Genomic DNA, 22,317 nt, shown 5'->3' on the forward strand with positions numbered 1-22,317 from the left:
CAGACACTTCCTTCATAAATATAAAGCTATAGTTATCTCTTGTTCTTCCTGTAAACTTTATACAGGGACTGTTGATTTTTTTTTTTTTTGGGACGTTCACAAAACTTTTCAAAAAGCATTTTGCTGATCTTCATTAACAATGCACCTGATTTCACACTGTATTTGGGAAAGTAGATTTTAAAGTCAAAGATTCTGCCATATTTCTTACAAATAAGATTTTGTTTCTTGCAAAAGTTTTATATTCATAAAAGTTTTTGAACACCTTGTAATAGATTTGAAATTGTATCTAGATACAATCTTAAATTCAAACAAAAGGGCTATAAAATTATTAAATGATTTTTACTGAATACTCTTTGTTTAATGTCCTCTTTTACAGTACGTTTCCTAGATATCCAATACTTTTTCACTGTTTGTAACAAATGCAATAATTTAAATAAAGTTGTAAAAAAAAAAAAAAAAAAGACCAACGTAACACCGGAGCAGCATCAGGAAACTGAGAAGAAGCGGTTGTTAGTATCATGTTTTTGGTACCTATGAATTTGATAATAATGCTAATTTTTTTTTTGTTGAATTATAATGACGGTGGCTTCTTTGTGTGACAGTGGCGACCTAGAAACCTAGCTAGGTCGCCATGTTTCTATTCTCTATGTCTGTGTAGCTGCTAACTGAAACAAGTCCATTAAATTAGCTATTGAACGTCAAAGTTCTTGTCTCCGCAGTTGCTGGTATAGAACTGTTAGCTGTTTTTTTGTCTTTGTTTTTCAGTATCCCCCATCCCAGCGTTCGGGTGATACTTAAACATGACCGAATAAAGTCTCCGAGGTTCGGACACCGACTGAAACACACCCAGCTGAAGGTGCTAACAACATACAGCTGTCAGGACGCTGAAGTTAGCTTTTAGTTCTTGAATAAACTGACTTTAAAGATTCAATATTTTAATGCGAAAATATCATTTCGTTGACTGGTCATACTAGTAGCGAATTGCTTTAGCACTTGACACTATAATTGATTAACTTATTCTAATAGAGAAAATAAAAACATTTTTTTTTCCCTATCTACAAACAGAAGTTTTACTGGAACGCTAAACCACCCAGACTAATTTAAACTGCACTGATGACAGATTCATTAAAGTACAACTTGTAATAAATGACGTTTCTCTCCATCTCATTTCATGAAGTCCAGCTTTAAAAGTACAGCTAGACTATTGAATCTTGAACAGATTCAACGAAATATATTATATGTATCTATGTAAAGAGACTGAAGCCCCTCACCCCTACCCCTCTTTTGTTTTATTTATTTGGCAGCCATATATCAAATTGAAGTATCTGTGTTCAATACCACAAAGGACAGCTTATATTTGACACAGTACTGTAATCCAACAGCACTATGGCATTGTTGGATATCTGGCCAAAAGATATTGGGTAATCTTTTGGCCAGTTTGATTGACGCTAATTCGCTTGTATATTGTCAGTGGCTTAGGTAATAACCTGATACAGTGTGATAGGGACATTGCGTAATGCTAAGGAAATAATCTAGCTGAAGTTTAACAACACAGTGTTTTGGATTTGGAAGTCGCGCGGATCGGAGGTGGCATTCCACATTCAAAATACAGTCAGGTGTCTAATTTAAAGAGTAAAACTGATCCGTAACTTCTGAGTCATGCTGCTGTGGCTGAAGTTGCTGAACAACAAAATATTTATCTAAACAGTCCATTCTTTGTCAGAAACGGCATCTCTCTCCCCCCCTGCTTGCAGGCAGTCCGAGCTGTCTGTGAGACCATGGTGGACAATCGCTACGCCACGGCTTTGGTCATCGGCTCAGTCCTCAGTCTGCTGGCCACTGTCTACCTGTCTGTGGCGGTGGGGACTCAGGACTGGTTCCAGTACAACACCCCACCTATCAAACGGTGTGTCAACACCACTGCGATCAAAAATGAGTTCCTCACTGGAGACTTTGAGGAGAAGACGTACAGCAGCCACCTGTTCAAGTGGAACGGCACCTTGGGTCTGTGGTGGAGGTGCATCCAGGTTCCTCTCTGCAGCCACTGGTATTGCTGTCAGCAAGGTATTGTATCTAACCTGCACTAAAACAAGTCACATAAATGCTAAACTGCAAAGTCTGTTTTTGGTTAGTTAGAAAGTGATATATTTTTTAATTTAGTTTCTAATGTTTACTTCCTCCTCCTGACCATTTATTCCTCCATTGGAATCCAGTCGTTCTCCAGTAGCTATGCGTGTGAACGACCAGGAATAATATGGCTACTAACACCTCTGAACTGCTTTTCACTTTAACCTTTTACACAAATAATTAGAAAATTAAAAGAAATGCAGCTTTTTAAAAAAAAAAAAAAAGAAAAGAAGCAGTGTTCCAACAAGATGCTTTCTTACCTGCTTTGGAAGATGACCGAGCTAGAATCGATCTAAAAACATTAACACATGCCTGCTTCTAAATATTAACAAAAATTGACATTGATAAGTCTTTTTATTTAATTTACTGTGGAAAAAAACATGTATAGTTAAATTGAACAACAAACAGATTGAAAACATAATAGATAACAAAATGTAACTTTGTACCATGATCTGATGAAACCACACATACAATTCACTCCATGCTCTCTATGGGAGATCGTAGTGGCAGCATCTTGCTCTGGAGTTTTCGCTTCCTTTAGTGTAGAAAACCCTGGACTATCCTTATAAAAACCTGAAGGAAATACAGTTTCCAGTAATCTAGACTGTTGTGAAAAAAAAATATCATTTTTCATCCATATTAGATATTAGATCTAGACATTCTATTGTTACCATTTATTAGACCAAAAGAATTTGTTAAATTATTTGATAAGAGCATACAATTTTATAGGTTTATTTCACAGTGAAGGTGTGTTTCAGATAGTTAGACCAGTCATTGCAGATCCACATCAAAGCTTCACAGGAGTGTGATCTGAATCCTTTGTGGTGTAGTGAGTTAGAGCAGCTGTTTGTGAAGACCTTGCAAATTTGATCAAATACCCATACTGTCAATCGCTTTATATTTTCTAATAAATGAATGGAAAATGAATGTGATTGTTCAGAATGTGAACTTGAGGTGGCTGTTTATCTCGTGCATTTAGCTTTGCTTTCAATGAGGAATGTTAAGGTTCGGTGGTGGTCTGAAAGTTTGATCTTATATTGGTAATAGTGGGATGTGCCTTTTACATTGGATGAAATAAAGAAGCCAAAATAATGAATCTTTAAACAAACATGAGAAGATTATCAAGATTTTAATTAGTGTCTTAATCAACAGGTGATCTTCAGACAGGCAATGAAAGTGCCAACACAACACAGCAGAGAAATTGCACTCATCAAAGTGGATGTACAGGTAGTTTACAATATGCCACATTTTGCAGTTTGTATATTTAATCTGACTCTCAGAGCAATCACAAAACTCTCCATCTTTGCAATTTAAAACAATTTTCCTAATTCTATGGCTCACTCATTCTCAACTTGCAGGTTATCTTGTGTGCTTTTTATCTTTAAATAATCCTTTGAGCTTGATTAAAAATGTACTAATTTCAGCTGAAGTTGGAGCACATGGCTCCACTTCGAACAATGGAGGGTTATGAAAAGTAGGTGGGCTTCTTTTACACAGTAGGGTAGACATACAGGCAAAAAAGGAGGGGCTGCCACGAGACTCTGCACCGACAAGACTAAGTGAGAAAAATTCTGGATCCCATTCCATGGACAGGTAAAAAGTAAGCAATAAATAATCTCCGGACTCCTTCCTCAGTGAGAGCTTAGGTTGAAGGACAGAACTGCATCTCAGTTTTTGGAAATGGATACCTCGGGTTTGCTTTCATCTGTTAAAAGTTTGGAGAATTTGTGTATTATTGATCTGTAAGAAATGCCTGTGCAAGTCAGGCTTTCTGTCTCATCCTGCTCTCCAGCCCTGTGTTCCAACCTGCTTTATGTGTTGATCTCGGATGCTCGGGTAGATCTTTGCCCTCTTCCCTTCACTTTAGATCCTAAGACGGAGACCCTCTGTATGAGCTTCACCCTTCCTCAGCAGTTCAGTACAAAGGTCAAACAGAACGAGAGCGAGGAGGATCTGCTCAGAACATGTGAGTGCAAATCCCAAACGGAGGCAAATTTCAAAACGTCACATATTCTTTTAATCTAAATATTTTTGTTCACCTTTCTTCCTCTCTCGAGTGACTCATTGTGTTGGAGTTTTAATTTTATACCCAACCCTGCCTCAAAGATAAAAAAAAAACTTTTTTATTTTTGTTGCAGTAGTTGATTTGTCCTCCAAACTGTTTTCAGTGGTTGGTTTAATTTGACAAACCTCTGAATGGTGAATCTTTGTCTTTTTGTTCAGACCTGTGGAGGTGCCAGTTTCTGCTGCCCCTGGTGTCTTTGTCTCTGGTGTTTCTCAGTGGTCTGGTTGGGGTCTGTGCCTGCCTGTGCCGCAGCTTCACGCCAACCCTGGTTGTGGGATTGTTCCATTTTATCGCAGGTGAGAGAAATGCGTCCCTATCCTGTTGATCCTCAGGTGTACCCTTTTGTTAAAATGCTGTATTTGTATCTTAATGTTGAGTTGAGATGGATAATTTTGTAACTCTTTCCAATCTTCTATAGCATTTAATCTAAGATATAATAAATGCAGGTTTTGTCCGTTTTTTTTTTCTTGCAATATTGGTGTTGAATGTCCACAAAGAATTACACTGAAAGTGCCACTAATATGTTTTCAGTTCTACTTTTCTTTTCATTAGAATTGAATCTGTTTGTTTTGTTTTTTTTACAATATTTTTCATTCTACAGAAAAATTATCTGTCCTCTCTGCAAAATGTTATATTTCTCTATATTTTAAATTATAAGAATTAAAGAAAATTGTTTCTTTGAAATGACACCAAATTTATTTGAGTAGACTTTTATCTATATAAGCTGTATTTTTATTTATTTATTTATTCATTCATTCATTCATTCATTCAAAAAAACACAGTTGCGACTCTAAGTGAGTTTTATTTGGCTGACCTGAGAGCAGAAACTGCTTCTTTGGTTGTAAAGGTTGCAGACGCCTGCTCTGCACTGACCAAAGCTGCTGGATCAACCAGACTGACTTTCCCTGCTGCAGCCTCGAGTATAGCAGCCGTTGTGGTTTTCTCAAATCCATCCAAAATGTGAAAATAAATTATTTGTATTGCTTACAGGACTTTGTTTATAAACCAGAACATTTAAAGAAGCAGGAAAACCAGAAAATTCTCAAACCAGCTCTGTGTAACTACTTTCTTTAGATTTTAATATAGATTTTTTTAAAACTGTCTGTTGAATGTGGTGGTGAGTCTTTTTGATTTTTTTTTTTACTATGATGCTGCACAGATGCTTCCCTTTTTTGCCTTTGAGTCCAAACACTTTGGAGCCTCATTGAGGGCATCGATACTTGAAGTTTTCTTTTTTTGTTGTGCTGTTATTAAGCAGTTCTTTACACTTTTCAAAGGCCATTTCTGGTAGGCGTACAACAGTGTGTTATGGTTTCATTCTTATCACTACCACAAAACAAAGTTTCAGCTTCAGGATGTTGTTTTTACTTTAAGCCCTGTGACAAGCTGAAGATAATGATGGTAATCAACAGCATCTTTATTTCTCATCCTTCTGCTCGGCTGTTGTCTCGTCTTGTTATCAGGCCTCTGCTCTTTGGGAACCGTCTGCTGTTTTCGGATCAGCGTGGATCAGCTCAACGGCGAATACAGAAAACCGGGAGATGTCGTCGGGTCAATGGGGTGGTCTCTCTACCTGGCCCTCATCTCCTTTCCCCTGCAGATGATGGCCGCCGCTCTGTTCCTGTGGGCGGCCAGAAGTCACCGCAAACACTACACCCGCATAACCGCATATAGGGTTGCATAAAGAGACAGGGATAGTATATTTTACGATAACCAAGTAGGTCTACAACCTTCCTTCCAACAATTTGTGGTTGTAGTTCAATAAAATGTTCAGGTCGTAGCTTCTCACTTCCACTGTAGCAGTCTTGCAATGCAGAAATAGTTCAGGGTATCACAGGTTTAAGCGTCAGCTGCAGCCCATCCATACGTACTCATAAACACATTGAAACATTTCGTGTGGCTTTATATCACCTTTGCCTTTGTTTTTTTTAACCCCATTACTGAGTTGTACATCATCTTGATGTTGCATATTTTTAGCTTCTAGGTTTTTGTGGCTATATTTGTTTCTGCTGGGTTTTTTATTTTTTATTTTGCCATTTGCCTTCTTTTTGTTGCCAATGCTTTTCCAGCTGCTCACCATATTGTCCTTAACTCGGATACAACTGTGTAAACTTGCACTATCTGACTTTTAGATGTGGACTTTTATGGTCCAAATCAAGGTAGTTGTTTCTGTTACTGAAAAGAGTCTGGTGCACCTTTATTTAACTTTTTGTCTTGTTTTTGCATCATTTTTAAATATCAAGGCTTTGCATGTCATTTGGGTTGACCTTTCCATCATCTGTGGTGTTTTTTATTTTTTTTTATTTTGGTCTGTGGTAAAATGACTAAATGTCATAAAATGCCACAGTCTAAAAGTGGAACCACTCACCTTCTGCTGTCATTGATATTGATGAATCTTGTGTGTACTGATGCAGCGTAATTACCAATTTTATTGTGTTGTTTTTGTAACAAGCTGAATCTATTAAATGCGTTCAGGAAATTCAGTTACTACTACTGCCATTTAAATGTTAAAAGCTGTCTAAACAGTTGCTTTCTCAGTTGTTCAATGTTGGTTTTATTGGAGTTTGTCCAATTTTGCAGTTTACCTTCGCAGTTTGCCTGGCCATAAACTCAGAAAAGGACACATCCTTGATGTAAGACCCCTTGCAAAAGTATCTACACCCTTGAGTTTGCACATTCAGCCTCCTTACAATCACAGAACTCACTATTTTTGGACAAACACCAGTGCATAAATGGAAAGCTAAAAGTAAATTGATACAATATTTTTACATAAGCACCTCAGCTTTCTGGTCGGTGCTGCAATTCTTTTGGGGGTATCTCTGTTCCAGCCTTAAAAATCTACAAAGTGTTGCCAATTCTATTTTTGGAAAACGCCAAGCTCTTATTGGATACATCTAGGAAGAGCCATTTTTGTCTTTTCTTTAGTTTTGAATTTTGACTAGTCCATTTCCATTCAGTTTTGTTCCTGGCCATATGTTTAGGCTGGTTGTCATTCTGGAAGTTGTAGCTCTGCTCCAATTTAAAATCTTTTGCAGCCTCTCATGGGATTTCACCCAGAAAGGCCTTGTATTTAATTCAATACATCTTAGCTCTTGACTGGGAGTTTGTGATTGTAACCTGACAAAATGTGAAAGTTTTGGGGGTAATAATACTTTTGCAATACAAAGTAGCAGAGTGAACAACTTCAGTAATGGTTTTATTTGGCTAATTATTTCACTGATTTGCACAGTGACCAGATTCTGATTTCTTCAACCAACATGTTTTTTTTTGTTTGTTTGTTTTTTTTTTGTTTGTTTGTTTGTTTTTTCAGAAATAAATTTGCTTTCATCAGGGAAAGAAAAAAGAGACTAACATTGACTCAAAACATGTCCATTTGTATTTTTGGAGAAAGAAAGTGTTTAGAAAACAGCACAATTTCAAAACTGAAAGCAATACTTAATATTTTTATACCATGTGAGGACAATTTATGTTATTCGCTTTAAAGTTCTTTATGACTTTAAAGGGAAGGGAATCACTATAGGAAAAATAAGAAAATAGGCTTCAGTTCCCCAGCTGAATCTTTTCTCGTTTTCCATCTGATGATTTATTTGTTCTGTTACAGAGTGAAGGACATAAATCAGGGTAATTGTTGCCAAGTTGTCGCCCCAGTCATGCCCTGTGTCTACCATGAGGGGGCAGTGTTAGGATCTGGCTTTTATTCAATTGGTCAGGTAAGATTTGAAAAAGAGTCCAGGACATGAAATTATCTGATAATCTGATTATATTCACTTTTGAGCACATTAGCACCTAATCCTCACGTTTTTAGGTTTTTTTTCATGAGATAATTTGAGAAAACAAAAAACTTCCAGCAAAAATGCGCAAAATATCTGTATGAAACATTTTGTTGATAATTCACATTGATCACAGGTGTTTTAACTATGTTACATTTTCAAAAAAGCAAGAATTTGTCATTTCACTCTGGTGTGAGAAAATAAATTGTGACTTTGTTTTGAACTGACATCTTTAACTGAAGCGTTTCCTGTCAGTATGTCGAGTTATACGTATTGAGACTTCTTGAAAACTTTTTCATCTTCTGAAACGTAATACTGTATTGTTGCTATGTGAAATAAATTTGACAATTGGTTACTTTTATTGGAATTTTTTCGATTTTCATTAGCTTAAAATTTGAATGCAGAGATGGTGCTTTACTTTTTGCAAATGGAAAATATCTGAATAAATTTGGATAACTTTACATTTCTGTGCAGATGTGCTTCCTTTCTGACCATTTAGAGCAGAATACTACTACTAAAACTCCATGCGTTACAATAAAGCACATTGTAGGACTTACGACTTAATATATACATTAATGCACTTTCCACGACTTAAAGTAAATTAATTCATGGAATGTGCATTAATGTAGATATTTTTTCTTTTATGTGTCAAGACAATTTTCACATGCTTCTAAGAAGATTATCAGAAATACACAAGTAATGCTTCCATTTATTTTGTTTGGGCACAACTGATGATAATGTAATATTGAAAGAGTGATGGAAAAAAAAGGTTCAGATTCTGCTTTTAATATTAATATTGGTCAATAATCATTTTTTGTTATTCCAATAAATACTAGGAAAAATAATGAAATGTACGTTACATTGCTTACCCCTAAAGGCAGCTCAGGATACCTGCTCCTGTCATGACAAATGGTGGCTTGACAAAATACAGATTCAGGGGCGCTGAATATAAGTCACACTAGCTAGATTTTTAATTAAAGTAGAAATTTTAATATCTATGCATTATTTTCCTTCCATTTTATAATTATGCTCTTCTTTGTACAAGTCTATCATGTAAGACCAGAATAAAAAAAACTGAAATTTATCACAAGATAAAATGTGAAAAGATTTAAAGGCTATAAATATTTTTAGTTTTGCAAGGCACTGTATCAGGTGTTACAGATAAACTCAAATTCCTGACTTCCATCTTTTGCTCCATTGTGTTTTTTTTTTCTTAAGGTGATTGAAGCACTCGTGTTATCTTTGTCTTCCCTCAGTCGTTTTTCACGCTTATGGGTGGAAAGCTGTACGTTTTTCTCTGAGCTAAATGGAAAGCAATCTTCTTCTCGTAGTAGGCGCATTCATTCACAAAGAAAGGGTAGAGGTCTTCTCCCTCGTACTTCAAAATATCCCCAGAAAACGTCTGGAAGATGGGATCCCCTGATCGCAGAAGCTTAAAGTCGTTATCCTAAAAGAAAAAAAAAAGAGAGAAAATTATACATGCATGTTTTCCTTCACTGGTTTTCTAAAGAGCCTCAGTTTTTCATTAAGTTCAAAGGTAAATTGTTGGATTTAAAAGCCTCAAAAGTTCACCTGTAGGTTTTGGTGGATGACAGCAGTGGCTTTACCAGCCGAGTCTCGTGGGTAGTCAACACTTTTAACAAAAGTGTATGCTTCCACTGTGCCGCCCTCAAAACTGTGCCCTGTTGGCAGAGGAAAGTAAATCACTGAGTAATGTGTCTAATTAATATAACACAATCAAAAATAAGAGCAGGATTTAGGACTTTTGTTATGTAGAGATTATTTGCTCAACTAAAAAAAGAAAGAAAGCAACCGGCATTGCTTCCTACCAGAACTGAATTTCTGAAGCCAGTGTAATGTGAGATCCAATGCTTCTTTCACCACGTTGAAGATATCAGCTCTGAGCACACCGTTGGGTTGCGGGCCGACTTCTATCGCTGCAACAAAGCAATGTTTGTCTCAGAAATCCAGCTTAATGAAGATAATCTTTCACATAATGAATATTGACATAGTTACCAAAGCCATGTTTGCCCACTGACTCCAGGGAATAAGCTTTGGAGCTGGGAATGTCCAGCTGTATCGCTCTCACAGGCACAGAGCTCAAGTTATTCTGAAAAATTGATATTTATAGATTAAAAACCTAACATACATCCTGCAGTGGCTCTAAAAACTATCTTCTATGATTTTAGTATAATATAATGAGTCAATAACTAGCCTTAAAATATAAAATCTTGTGGATTACAGACAGGATAACCTATTTTTTTTTCTTCTTCATGTATTAGTTATGGCCACCATTTAGGGTTAGGGTTACAATAGACACGCGGTCTGTTGTATTCTTACCATTTCGATTAGGACGCTGTGTGTGTGTGTGTCTGAGTTCATACCTCTATGTACTTGTAAATGTGCAGAGTGATCCAGTCTATGGAGTAGAAGATTAAGCACAGGCCCATGTTGGAAGTGGTGTTGTGCAGGTCTATGAGCAGGTCAACAGCCTCTGCGCTTCCTTTGGGCCCCAGCTGAGCGTTCAGTTCCTGGGCTCGCCTCACCTCATACGGGGTTGACTCTGTTATGGGGGAACTTGGAGCAGCGTAGCGATTTAAGCAGTGGACACAACACAGACTTCTCAAATTTGCAGCCCACAGGACTCACGTGGACAGCTGGCTTACCTCAGCAAGACATCTGTGAAGCAGCGGTTCAGATCCATCTCTGTGTATCGTCTGCCAGCAGCCACGGCTCTTGGATTGGTCTCGACAGTGGTTACAGAAACAGACCCCGCTTTCTCCATCTTCTGTTTCTGCATTTCCCTCACAATGTACACCCCAGTCAACTCATTCCCGTGGGTTCCACCGCAAATGGCGACATTGTGTATTGGTGGGACAGAGGTGCGCTCCATCTGTTGGGCCCAATACAATAATGGTGATGTTAGTTAGGTGTTGGCAGGCATAGAGTCCTTCCAGAAATGGGGCTGGGAAGAGCTAAAGTTTAGCTGGATGACGATGAGTTAATGATTTGACTAAATAAATGACACAAAAACCTTTAAGTAAACTCAGCAAACATGATCTGCAAGTTTCCAAACAGAAAAGGTCATTCATTAACAAACGGGGCCCAGTATGTTCAACAGTTGATTTTCAAGTGCAACTTTTAATAGACGCCGCCATTTATCCTTTCCTTCCATGTTGGTGTTGATATAATGAGATACATTGAACACTGTGGAAGTTCAGGAATTGGAAGTGGTACGAATCCACTTGCAAGGCACTGTAGTGCAGTTCAGTCCCAATGCATAGCTGAGGACATTTATCTGTCAGCATTCCCAGCAGTTACTTCAAAGTATCGTGAAGCAACCATCTCAGCCTTGCTTTTCTGCAATCTGACTGAGCAAAAACTCGTTATCATTTTACTTTTGCCTTTTCCTTTTTTTTTTTTAAGTTTTGTAAACTCCCATTTTTAGGGGAATTTTTAAGTTGTTAGGTTTAAGTTTGAGAGTTTTGCTCACAGTCTGAGAGTCATCAATGAAAACTGCAGGGGTTCAGAAAGACTTCGGAGAAGGGGGTTGGGTGTAAGTGACTAATACAACTATTAAACTTTAAAAGTGCTTATATACTTAAAAAAAATCTCAGCTGTTAATCTTGCCTTTCTAGACAGCTGTTGAACATGTTTCCACTTTCCCACCTTTTGCTAAAGTATTTAAAGGATAATTGTGTTGTCGTCAGGACGCCCAGGTCCTGACGACCAGGTCCTGACGACCAGGTCAGGACCTGATGCCAACGGTCTGTTGGCATCTGGACCGTCTCCTCTGAATGAGCACAAATGTATATGCATAGCAGAATGCTTCTGTCATCTAATGAAGGCTTTCACTGAAGCAAAGTGTTGTTTTTCCTGTCTCAAAATGGCCAACAGTAAACATAAACAGCATAAATATTAAGACTACATGGCTTACCTGAGAGTTTTCAGCCCTGTCAGCTATTCACTAAACTACAGCAACCTTTGAACTTTGAATCGGCGGCACAAGCAGAGCTGAAAACAAACCACACCGCCTGCATGACTGCCTCTAAACGCTCGCATGGTGCTCCAATTGTAAGCTAGCAACACCACTTCTTGTGTTGTGTCTTCCTCATTCCCTTGGCCCTCCTCTTTATTTTCAAACAGCTCAAGTTTCATACGGCAGAACATTTTGTGATGTAACAGAAACTCGCCCTCTTTTTATTTTTCCTGCCAGACCAGCAGGAGTCGCTCTCAGTGTAACTTTGAGACACCGCAACGACAAAAGCAAAGCAGCAGAGTTGTAGTAGTTTGGGATTTATTTTCTAAACTGCTCTTACGTCAACCACCATCACTTATTGCATTACCTGACAAGAAGTTAATTGTGTTCCTATGTTATTTTTCTGTACTCTGTGGTAGCAAACTCTATTGAACAATATTTACACAGGAGTCCAACTAATATATATAATTTAAAATGCACTTAAGCATTAACATGCTTCAAGACCACAATCAGAATTTCCATATTTTTACATCTTCTTGCTACTTCAGATTAATTAAATTATTATTTTTTTTAAATGTCTTAAAACTCCTTAACAAGGTGCATTACCTCACAACTCTCAGATGTCTCTGTTCATTACAACCTCTTCTGTCTTCTGTACTAAGCCTTCTCCCAGGAGAAACAAGTCCAACTCTTTTTATAGATGTGTAATCCTGCTGGGGACATCCCCTGATGGGAAGCTGCTTTCTCTCTCTTTGTTTCTCTTCCTCGCTCATTTACTTCAGCAGAATCTGTTTTGATGCAAATAAAAACAACAAAAAGCCATTTTCCCAACCAATAATGTGAACAACAAAAATGAAGTGAAACAATGAGATAAAGCAGAAGAAGTTTTTTTTTTTTTTATGATCTTAATTTTTTTTGGTAGAATTTATACTTCCTTGTAATATTTATTTATACCTCTTGAACTTTTTCACGTTTTGTAATGCTGCAGCCACAACCATTAATGACTAAAGCATAATAAATAGGGACTTACAAGTATACTCACTTAACCTTTTTTATATTGTTTCAAATCTCAGACACAAAGCTCTTTGTATTTTACTGCGGTTTCCTGTGACAGACACGTCTAAATAATAAAAAATGTTCAGAACCTCATCAAATATTACTTTTTTGCTAGCGTCTGTGAACAAATGTGAGCATTTTGTTTCTTATGTTACAGTCATATTCGGTAAATTAGAGTAAGGGTTCCAGTGAAGCTTGTCTGTCAGATTCAAAGTACCTTTAAGCAGATATGAAACATATTTTTCACTAGTCCCACCTAAAAAGGTTTTATTTTTTTACTGGACTGATGCAATATATCATTCAGAAATAAAAGCTTTAAAACTTCAGTCTGTGTGTAATTTATCTACATAATGTGTTTCACTTGTGAGCTGAGTTAAAGAAATGCATGAACTTTTCATTAAAATCCTAACTTACTGAATGTGACTTGCTCTTTAAGAGTTAATTTCACACACAAATCAAACCCAGAGCACCACAGCCCACCCTGTGCCTCGCTGTTATCCACCTTTGATTAAATTATACCTGAATTATTCACATATAAGCCAAGGAGAATCATTTTGGGTGAGGCTAATGATCCGATCATCTGTTACTTGGCAGACAGTGACCTTTTTAATATGGAGGACAGGGCGTGTTTGGATGCGGCTCGAACAGTGACATTTGAGACAGGGAGTGGTCTAAGCAAAGTGGCCTCTGCGTAATGAGACCATGCTGGGAGGAAAACACTCTCTGACCTTCTTGTGGTCTTTTCACAGTGGGCACAGCTTGCGTGATTTATGTTCCTAGCAGTAAATAAGTGGCGGATAAAAGGTGATTTCAGCTTTTAGAAAAAGGAAAGACTGTGAAACCCGGATCTGACAGGAGATGGACCGACAATGGAGGTTCATTAAAACAAGCTCAGTGGGTAAAAACTTCACTAATTGGCAGTTTGAAACATCAGAAAACCAACAGAATAATCTGTGTGACAGACACTAAATAGTATCATAAAGTGCTCAACAGAAGATAAAATTACTTAAAATATGATTAAATTAAAACTTGATTAAAAATACTTCACATATCACCTCTTGTGATGTGTTGATTAATTGGTTAATTTTAAGATGCTTTCCAGCGAAAGAACATGTGAGGTAACGGCAGGTTTGATGTAAAATCCCCAACCTCTGCAGACTGTGCAGGTGATTAAAACACCTTGTGGTCCCCGGGGCCGTGGGACTCTGCAGGCTGCGTGACAAAGACGCAACAGTAAAGGCGTTCACATTCATTCTGTCATCTCTCTGATGCTTTTCAGTTTTTTCTGTCTGCATTATGATATTCTTTATTATAGTTTTTGTATCTTTGTTCTGTGTGTGTTTTTGTGGTGCTTTGTGATCTCCAGACATAGTTTATTCTTTCACTGTGCTAGTTTGGTTTTGTGTTTATCAGAGTACATGGGTGTTACTGTTGTAAATTTGTGTCATTTGAAGTAATTGTGCACTAATTTGTGATTTTTCCTTTTTTTATTTTACAACAGCAACAATAAATGTCACTAAGTTGAGAAAAAGGCACAAGAGTTCACATTGTGCATGGTAATCCTCACTCATGTGACTGACGCTTGAACTTAATCTTCTGTTTATACAAACCTCCAGCGAGGATTTTAGACGCACAAAGATGAGGAGAGCTCTCCACCTGAATTGCATGAATTGTTCATGTCAGCCTGACCTTCTGATTCTCTTTATGCACTTTCATTATAAGCAACTACTTAAAAGTGTCCGCATGTTTATATTGTTGGTGTAAAGATGGATCTTTATGATATTCTTTCAGTCTACATTTTTCTAATGAGAATACTCAATAATTTGTAAATTTAAGTTTTGTGTCAAATAATTAAATTGAAGTTTTAATGAATCAGCAGTTTTAATCCAAGCAAACGGATTATCAGCACAGTAACACACCTTATCTGTTGTCATGGCAAAATGTGAATCGCACGCAGAAATCACATTGTGGATGTTTTTATGTATAAATTAGATTAGAGCGCTACATGGCTCAGTAGAGCAGCTGCACCATGCATTGGTTTCAGTTCACAACACAGTAGCCCTTGGTTTGATCATTTGTTGCACGTCTTCAAAATGTTCTCCTTGCCGTCCCTCCTGTGCAACTACTAAATAAAAGCCACCAGTGCCACGAAAACCTCTTTTAAAAAATAGTTTCTCTTTTAAAAGAAACATTCCAAGACAGAATAAACCAAGGATTTTCATCATGTGCTCCATGTGCCAAAAGGCCCCCCTCTACAGTGAGATTATGATTATATAACCAGCATTCATAAAACCCCACATATCTGAGCTTTGCCAAAGGATTAACAGTATCACATCCAGAGCAACCCCTAACACCTCAGATGCCTTCAGTACAGGGAATAATCGTTTTATAACCCTGGAATGAAAGCTTGCCAGCTTTTCTTTTGAAAAGAGAAACTATCAGTGAGTCACCTCTGAGACATAAACGATCTGTGTTTGGACAATGAAAACATAATGACTGGAGGATTTATTCTTAGGACTGTGTGAGAGGGCTAAGGGAGGGGAGTAATTTATGATGCGTTTCCCTCAGGTCCCACCTAAGCCCCTTTTAACTCACAACGCGTGGGGTACGCCCACTCCATTTCTGCCGCGCTGCTCTCCAAGCATCAGGACCACTCTCTCCTTCCCATCAGAGTCATTTCGGAGCAGGAGATCCCTCTGAGGACCCTCGGGGGAATGGCCCCTGAACGGGATGGCTCCAACACCACCACCACGGCCACCAGCAGAGTCTTGGCCAACCAGTTCGCGCAGCCCGCGTGGCGCATCGCGCTCTGGTCCGTGGCATACGTCACGGTGCTGGCAGTGGCCGTCTTCGGCAATTTGATCGTAATTTGGATCATTCTTGCTCACAAGCGGATGAGGACTGTCACCAACTATTTCGTACTGAACCTGGCTTTCTCTGACTTCTCCATGGCTGCCTTCAACACCCTCATCAACTTCATCTACGCAGCCCACGGTGACTGGTACTTTGGAGACGTCTACTGCAGGTTTCACAACTTCTTCCCGGTCACGGCTGTGTTTGCCAGCATCTACTCCATGGCCGCGATTGCCTTAGACAGGTGGGACAACACAAAACAATTCACGGTGTGCTTTAGCCGTAGTTGATTGGACTGTGCATGTGATAACTCTGATCAAATAAAAAACGTTTTCTTTCAGTTTATTTCATCGTAAGTCACATCAATAGTATTAACGTCTTGACAGCAATAAATCACAATCTGCCTATTCTTTCCACAACTTAGTAGAGAAAAGAAGTATATCTTGTCATTTCTGTGTTTTATGTTTAGATTTGTACATTTATTCTTACGAACTAAACCAAGAAACCAAAAATTTTGTACATCGAGAAAAAATAATTTTAACTCCGATTTCTGTGAAAGTGTCTCAAACTCAGTCAGTTTGGACCAAGTTAACATCAGTTTTCTTGAGATTTAGTTTATGAGTTATTGGGGAATAACTATGTTGTTTGTGCATTTTAGTAATTGGTGATGGTAATGTTCCAAGTCATTCTGACCTGAAAAGGATGTTTTCATACGATCCTATCACTTCCTATAAATAACATTGGTAAATATTGGTTGTTTCAGTATTTCCAGGCCCTTGTTATCAATGCAGATGATTATTTTCCCTCTATCCTTCCAGTTTTAATCGTTAGCCTTATCATAAGTTACAGGCAATCCCTTGCCTAGTTTTAATAGTCTCAGCATTCTTGTTGGATATTTTCTTTGCATGATTAATGCCAATAATTTTAGAGTTCTGAAATCAGCTAACATCTTTTCTATAAACACAGGATAAGTCTCTAGTTCGTCAAGAAATCAAAAACTAATCACTGCACCATTTCAAGGTAAATATCTGAAACATCAACGCCCATGTGAAAGTAGTCCAAGGGTAAACTCGTACCTGTTTGCGTTGCTAAATTCAGGTGGCAACTTTATTTTGGACAGGCAGTGGAGGACAACCTATGTTCAGGTTTCAGAAAGTCCACTTTTAGAAGTGTTGTGCTCACTTTTGACCACAGTTCTCTTGTGTATTGTGATGTCCAACAAACAGATACATGGCCATCATCCATCCTCTGAAGCCTCGTCTGTCTGCTAAAGTCACACTAGGAGTTATCTTCTGCATCTGGACCCTCGCCGTGGCTCTTGCCTTCCCTCTCTGCTACTTCTCCACCACCAGAACTCTACCAGGGAGGACCTTCTGCTACGTGGCCTGGCCCCGCATGGTGGACGACCCCTTCATGTGAGGTCACACTCACGGCAATCATCATTATTAGAATTGCTAGGAGACTGTCAGTTTTAGCAGATCTGTCCTCCTCCCTTTTAACATGTTGTCCGTCACGTGCTCTGGGGCGTCTTGGTAATGTTTGTCTTCATTTGTCCAGGTATCACATCATAGTTACTGTCCTGGTTTATGTGCTGCCGTTAGCTGTGATGGGCATCACTTACACCGTAATTGGAGTGTCGCTGTGGGGAAGTGAGATCCCAGGAGACTCATCTGAAAACTATCATGCACAACTCCAGGCTAAAAGGAAGGTAATTTGAATATCTATCAACATAACTTTTTATAATCCTATGTGATTGTTGTTTTTTTGGCTTGTCTTGTATTGTAAACACTGAAACCATGTGGAAATCAAATATTTGATCAGAAATCAATGAGGATAGAAAAACATCTAATTATGGCTTGCACCTGTAGTTATGCACTTTTAAATTCATGTTTTGAATTGTTTTTGTTGATGTGTTACCTTAACTAACAAATACACAGGGGGATTATGAGTGGGAACTTGAAGTCCACAGGACGGCATCTGCACACTAAATCTTAAGTCAGGGCTCAGGACAAATACAAGGGGCAACTCGTAGTGTTCATAGTCAGTTACCCAACAGTGGAAATCGTAAAAAAAACAGGGCTTCCTGTGAAACATCTCTACTCCTGGGGATACGCACACACATTTAACTGTTGGCAGTTTGAAACGTAAAATTGATTTCTCACACTGTGAAAAAACAAAGAAACAAAAACCCCCGTTGATAAACAAATGTACCAAATGTTGTTGTGTAATTCTGAAGGCTGCATTGTAAGACAAATGATTAAATGTCGTTTGTCATCATCTGTCACTGAATAGTGCTGAAGCTTCTCAATAGGCTGCACAAGGATTAGGGACGCCACAGCTGGGATGATGGGAATCTATCGAGACAGCTCAGGGATTATTCCACCACTGAATTTCATTGATGAACTTTAAAAATACAGCAAGGATATAATCTGGTTCTCATTCAACAGATGTTATAAGACGCATCATAAAAATAGAAGGGATGAAAACAGTTTATTTTTTTATGTTCCATCTATTTTTTTTTTTAAAGTTGTTGGTAGTTTATTGAGAACCTAAGTAAACTTAAAAATAAAATTCAGATTGAGCATGATAAAGAGGGAAGTGGATGTTATTGTACCTTTGGAAATAAATATTGGAGAATTAAAAGGTGGCTATACTCTTAAATGTAAAATAAATAATGCACGGAGACGTAATTCCTGCTGCTAGGCCATAGACGAGCCGGAGATTTATTACACTACCACGGATTCCTCATTACAGTTTCATCAGTTCAATACTCAAAAATCTTCCAAAGTCTCAACAAAAAATCTCCCCATATTCTTAACATCACCCTTTTTTATACACTTTCATCTTCACTGATGTGAGTTTAGAAAGTTTCAACCAATGGCGTTGCTACCCTTGATTTGCGTAAAGATTCTGCTGTGCCTTATACTAAGTGTGTGTTGGACGACCTTTAAAAATATTTGAGACCCCATGAACTCAACATCTGCTCCATTTCAGAATTGCTGAATAGGACAATTTATCTCAAATTGTTGTTCTTATCTGTCAACAGCCTTGCTTTCCAAGTCATTTTTTTGGTTCCATTTGCGCTTTGCACGCAAATGGAAGGAAAGGAGTCGGGTCAGTTTGACCTAGAGAGGTGCCAAAATCCTTTTGCAAAAACAACTCCTTAAATAGTATTTCCGCTTACATAATCACAATCAGAGTCTCCAATTTTTAGTTGGTCTGAGCTGAACAATATAAGAGATTTAATGTCAAGAACATCAACATCAGGTAAAATGCAAACATTCAAAGTCATAATCCAGGATGCATCTTCTGCCTCACTGCATTGTTCTCTATCAATCCGGCCTCTCCTCATTCCAGCTGGGGGCCTGCAGGGGCCGATGCGTCATTGCTGACCTTTCTCTGTACTCTGATGGCAACCTTTCTCCAATTGACAATGGAAAAGTTTAATGAAAACTTAGCGATCGGTCAACACTCTCAAAACTTAGCATAGTTTAGTATTTGTAATTCTCCACCAACTTCTGCACAGTTTTTGAAAACCTGATATGAACTCCATGGTGCATTACAGTCGAGCCGTTCACTGGAACATTAATACTGAATCAAATCCAGAGTGATTTAAATTGATTTTATTATTATTATTATTATTATTATTATTATTATTATTATTATTATTATTATTATTATTATTATTATTATTAAGTGTCAACAAAGGGATTTGTGGAGCATTTTGTTTTTAACATAGGGTTAAGGTTAGGTAATCACTGTCAAACAGATTGACTTTTTCCATTTAAATCATTACAATTTAACACAGAAAACCACTTTAGAAGTGCCAGGTCTTGATAGATTCTGCCATTTATAAAATTCAAAAGCAGTAAATTCAACTAAAAATACCAGTTTATGGTTCAGTAGGTGATGGCTTGATGGAAACATCAGCAACCTCAAAATATCAAAACTGGCTTTAAACCTTTTTAAACTTTGTTATGAATACCCCCATTACAATTTCTAGAACAATTGTGGCAATTTGTTCACTTTCTCAGTGGCAGCTAAGTAACAAGAATATTTTTTTTCTGCTACTAAATTTTTCTTTTTCATTTTTTTTTTTTTTTTAGATTTTTTCAAAACCACATTTTAAATGCCAACATCCACCTGACGCATTGATATGTATCTGAAGGCATTGATTGTTTTAAAAGTTATTGCTGTGGATTTATCTGGGTAAAATCTAGTTAGTTGAATCTAATTGGTTTAGTTGGTCAATAATTTCTCGCTACTTTAGTCTTCAGTAAGTTTCGCTGAAGTCTCTAAGTCCGTCATGACTTCAGCCTGCAACTATGAGCAGATATCTCAAAAATATGTACCACAGTAATGTATAACAGAGTGAGGGTGACAGCAAGCACAAGAACTAGAGTCAGAAAAATAATCTGAGTTTATATTGATGCTCATATATGTGAATTTCTAATCTTCATCACCTTCAAAGCCCTCCATAATCTGGTCACCTCACATCTCTCTGACCTGTTCCATCTTTCAAGCCTTTTTCTTTTTGTTTGTTTTTCTTTTTTTTAATAAAAAAATATATCCGATGGGTTAAAGAATACCTTCTATAATTTTCTGCCTTTTTCTGCTTCTTTATTGAGGTGGTGAAAATGATGATAATTGTGGTGGTGACGTTTGCCCTCTGCTGGTTGCCGTATCATGTCTACTTCATAGCAACCGGTCTCAATAAGCGTCTGATCAAGTGGAAGTACATTCAGCAGATTTACCTGTCAGTGCTATGGCTGGCCATGAGCTCCACCATGTATAATCCCATCATCTACTGCTGCCTCAACAGCAGGTTGGTATAAAAAAATATACACTCACAGGTACATCTAACCATCTTACAAGCACATTGAGCCAATGCTTGTTTTTACTGCAGATTCAGGGCTGGCTTCAAGCAGGTCTTCCGCTGCTGTCCCTTCATCCGGATGTCCAGCTACGACGAGCTGGAGCTCCAAAGCACCAGACTTCGGCCGTGTCACCAGAGCAGCATGTGTACCCTGTCTCGAGTCGACACCAGCATCATGAGCAAAAGCAAGAGTATTTGTTCCCGAGGAAACAGGTCAAAGGGAAACTCTGAGCAGAATAATAAAGACAGCTAGACTTCATGGAACTCTCTCTCTCGTTTCCTGCTCAGAATATTATGTTTACAGTGTTTTATGTATATAAGTGTTTGGTATTTTGACAACTTGTGTTATTATTATTATTTTTTTTACTTCTTGCATATCTTTCCAGACAATTAAGACTAGATTACAAGTAGATTAAGGCTGGAAAATAGTCAGTAGGATTTTGTTGCACTTATAGTGAGGAAATCTCAAAGCAAAGTTTTCAGCAGAACCATAGGTTTGACCCCCAAATCTTAAATATGGAGAAGTAGTTACTCCACCTCATCCATTGTCCAGACGCCTTTGCTGTGAGACACACTTCCTCTGAAAACAGGAAAGTTGCACTGTTAGTGCTTTGGTTTTGCACTGATGACACACATGGGCGTTGGCAATAGACCGTCTGAGATAGCAGCTTGCTAAAAGATTGACACTAATGCTGGTGTTGACAGCAAACCGAACTATATTATAATAGGTTTGTGGAACCAGTGTAAAATAAAACTCCCAAGAAGACTGGTGGTTTTGAGGATAAAGACAGAAATAATAGACAGCTCATCTTAACCACAAAGCGTCTTTGGCATCTGTTTAAAAATCTATTTTTGATTTCAAAATAAGCACTTAAAAGGTTTTCTTTAAATTTTACCCACATTAAAATTTTGTACACACTGAAGTTGAAGGGAAACTTACAAAAACCTAAGTAATGACTCTAAAGCTGGAAGGTGGATGAAGCTGATGGAGGAAGTAAGCAAAACAGACAAATTATGAATTTTATAGACAGGGTATCCTGTTCAGGTAGACTCCTTTTACGTGTTTTTTTTTCTTTATCTTTGGAGAGGAACTGGTCTTATTTCCCCTGAGAAAAAAACTCATTGGCTTAATGAGAATTATTTTTGAAATCTGCCAGGAGTTTGAATAATTTTAGGCTCAACTGTATCATGTTTAGTAACACGCAGGAGTACATTTTTCACCTGCGACAACATACCAGGTGTTACTTTTACATAAATTAACGAACATTTTTGAATGATACTTAACATATTTTCACGGATTTTCATTTATTTTCGGATAAATATATATATTTTTTTCCACCTGCGGTCCATTTTTTGCTGCTGGATGTCCGGTCTAAGTTTTTATTCTTCTCAGTGAAATGTGCTGTGGAAAAAAAGAAAAATTGTATTTGCTGCAAAACGCTTCAAAATTCCTAGTTCCATGTCAGTGAACGGGAAATGTTAGTGCACTGGCGTTTCATTAAGACGTAATATTTTGTATATATGTGCTTTCCTGCGATGCATTTAAAGAGAAGAGTTTCTACATGTGTAGTAAAGCCTGTTAATGGTTTGT

At 37.8% G+C, this 22,317-nt stretch overlaps 3 protein-coding genes across 5 annotated transcripts; 2 read left to right on the forward strand and 1 right to left on the reverse strand.

The window, feature by feature from the left end:
* Window positions 1–360: 360 nt before the first annotated feature.
* cldnd1b (claudin domain containing 1b) lies at window positions 361–6,675 on the forward strand. Of its 3 annotated transcripts, none has more exons than XM_088004090.1 (7): window positions 361–527; window positions 766–856; window positions 1,755–2,064; window positions 3,280–3,354; window positions 3,995–4,093; window positions 4,351–4,488; window positions 5,656–6,675. In XM_088004090.1, the coding sequence occupies exons 1-7, from the start codon at window positions 361–363 to the stop codon at window positions 5,874–5,876; spliced, it is 1,101 nt and encodes a 366-aa protein (XP_087860216.1). In that variant the 3' UTR covers window positions 5,877–6,675. The 3 variants fall into 3 exon arrangements, with proteins under 3 accessions (XP_087860216.1, XP_014845058.2, XP_087860226.1); XM_014989572.2 differs by having other exon boundaries at window positions 361–509; XM_088004100.1 differs by lacking the exon at window positions 3,280–3,354.
* Window positions 6,676–8,651: 1,976 nt separating this feature from the next.
* LOC106919317 (N-acyl-aromatic-L-amino acid amidohydrolase (carboxylate-forming) B-like) lies at window positions 8,652–12,071 on the reverse strand. Its single transcript, XM_014989569.2, has 7 exons — window positions 11,900–12,071; window positions 10,629–10,855; window positions 10,347–10,539; window positions 9,979–10,072; window positions 9,792–9,899; window positions 9,535–9,644; window positions 8,652–9,409 (listed from the first exon to the last, which is right to left on the reverse strand). The coding sequence occupies exons 2-7, from the start codon at window positions 10,853–10,855 to the stop codon at window positions 9,215–9,217; spliced, it is 927 nt and encodes a 308-aa protein (XP_014845055.2). The 5' UTR covers window positions 11,900–12,071; the 3' UTR covers window positions 8,652–9,214.
* A 3,485-nt stretch (window positions 12,072–15,556) lies between these two features.
* Window positions 15,557–20,985, forward strand: tacr3l (tachykinin receptor 3-like). The gene is made up of 5 exons (XM_014989564.2): window positions 15,557–16,094; window positions 17,077–17,265; window positions 17,408–17,558; window positions 20,479–20,675; window positions 20,757–20,985. Exons 1-5 carry the CDS (start codon window positions 15,712–15,714, stop codon window positions 20,977–20,979), a joined length of 1,143 nt encoding a protein of 380 aa, XP_014845050.2. The 5' UTR covers window positions 15,557–15,711; the 3' UTR covers window positions 20,980–20,985.
* The last annotated feature ends 1,332 nt before the right edge of the window (window positions 20,986–22,317 follow it).

Source organism: Poecilia mexicana, unplaced genomic scaffold, assembly GCF_051168715.1.
Source record: "Poecilia mexicana isolate PSO_F unplaced genomic scaffold, ASM5116871v1 scaffold_1, whole genome shotgun sequence".
In the NCBI taxonomy this organism is placed as follows: Eukaryota; Metazoa; Chordata; class Actinopteri; order Cyprinodontiformes; family Poeciliidae; genus Poecilia; species Poecilia mexicana.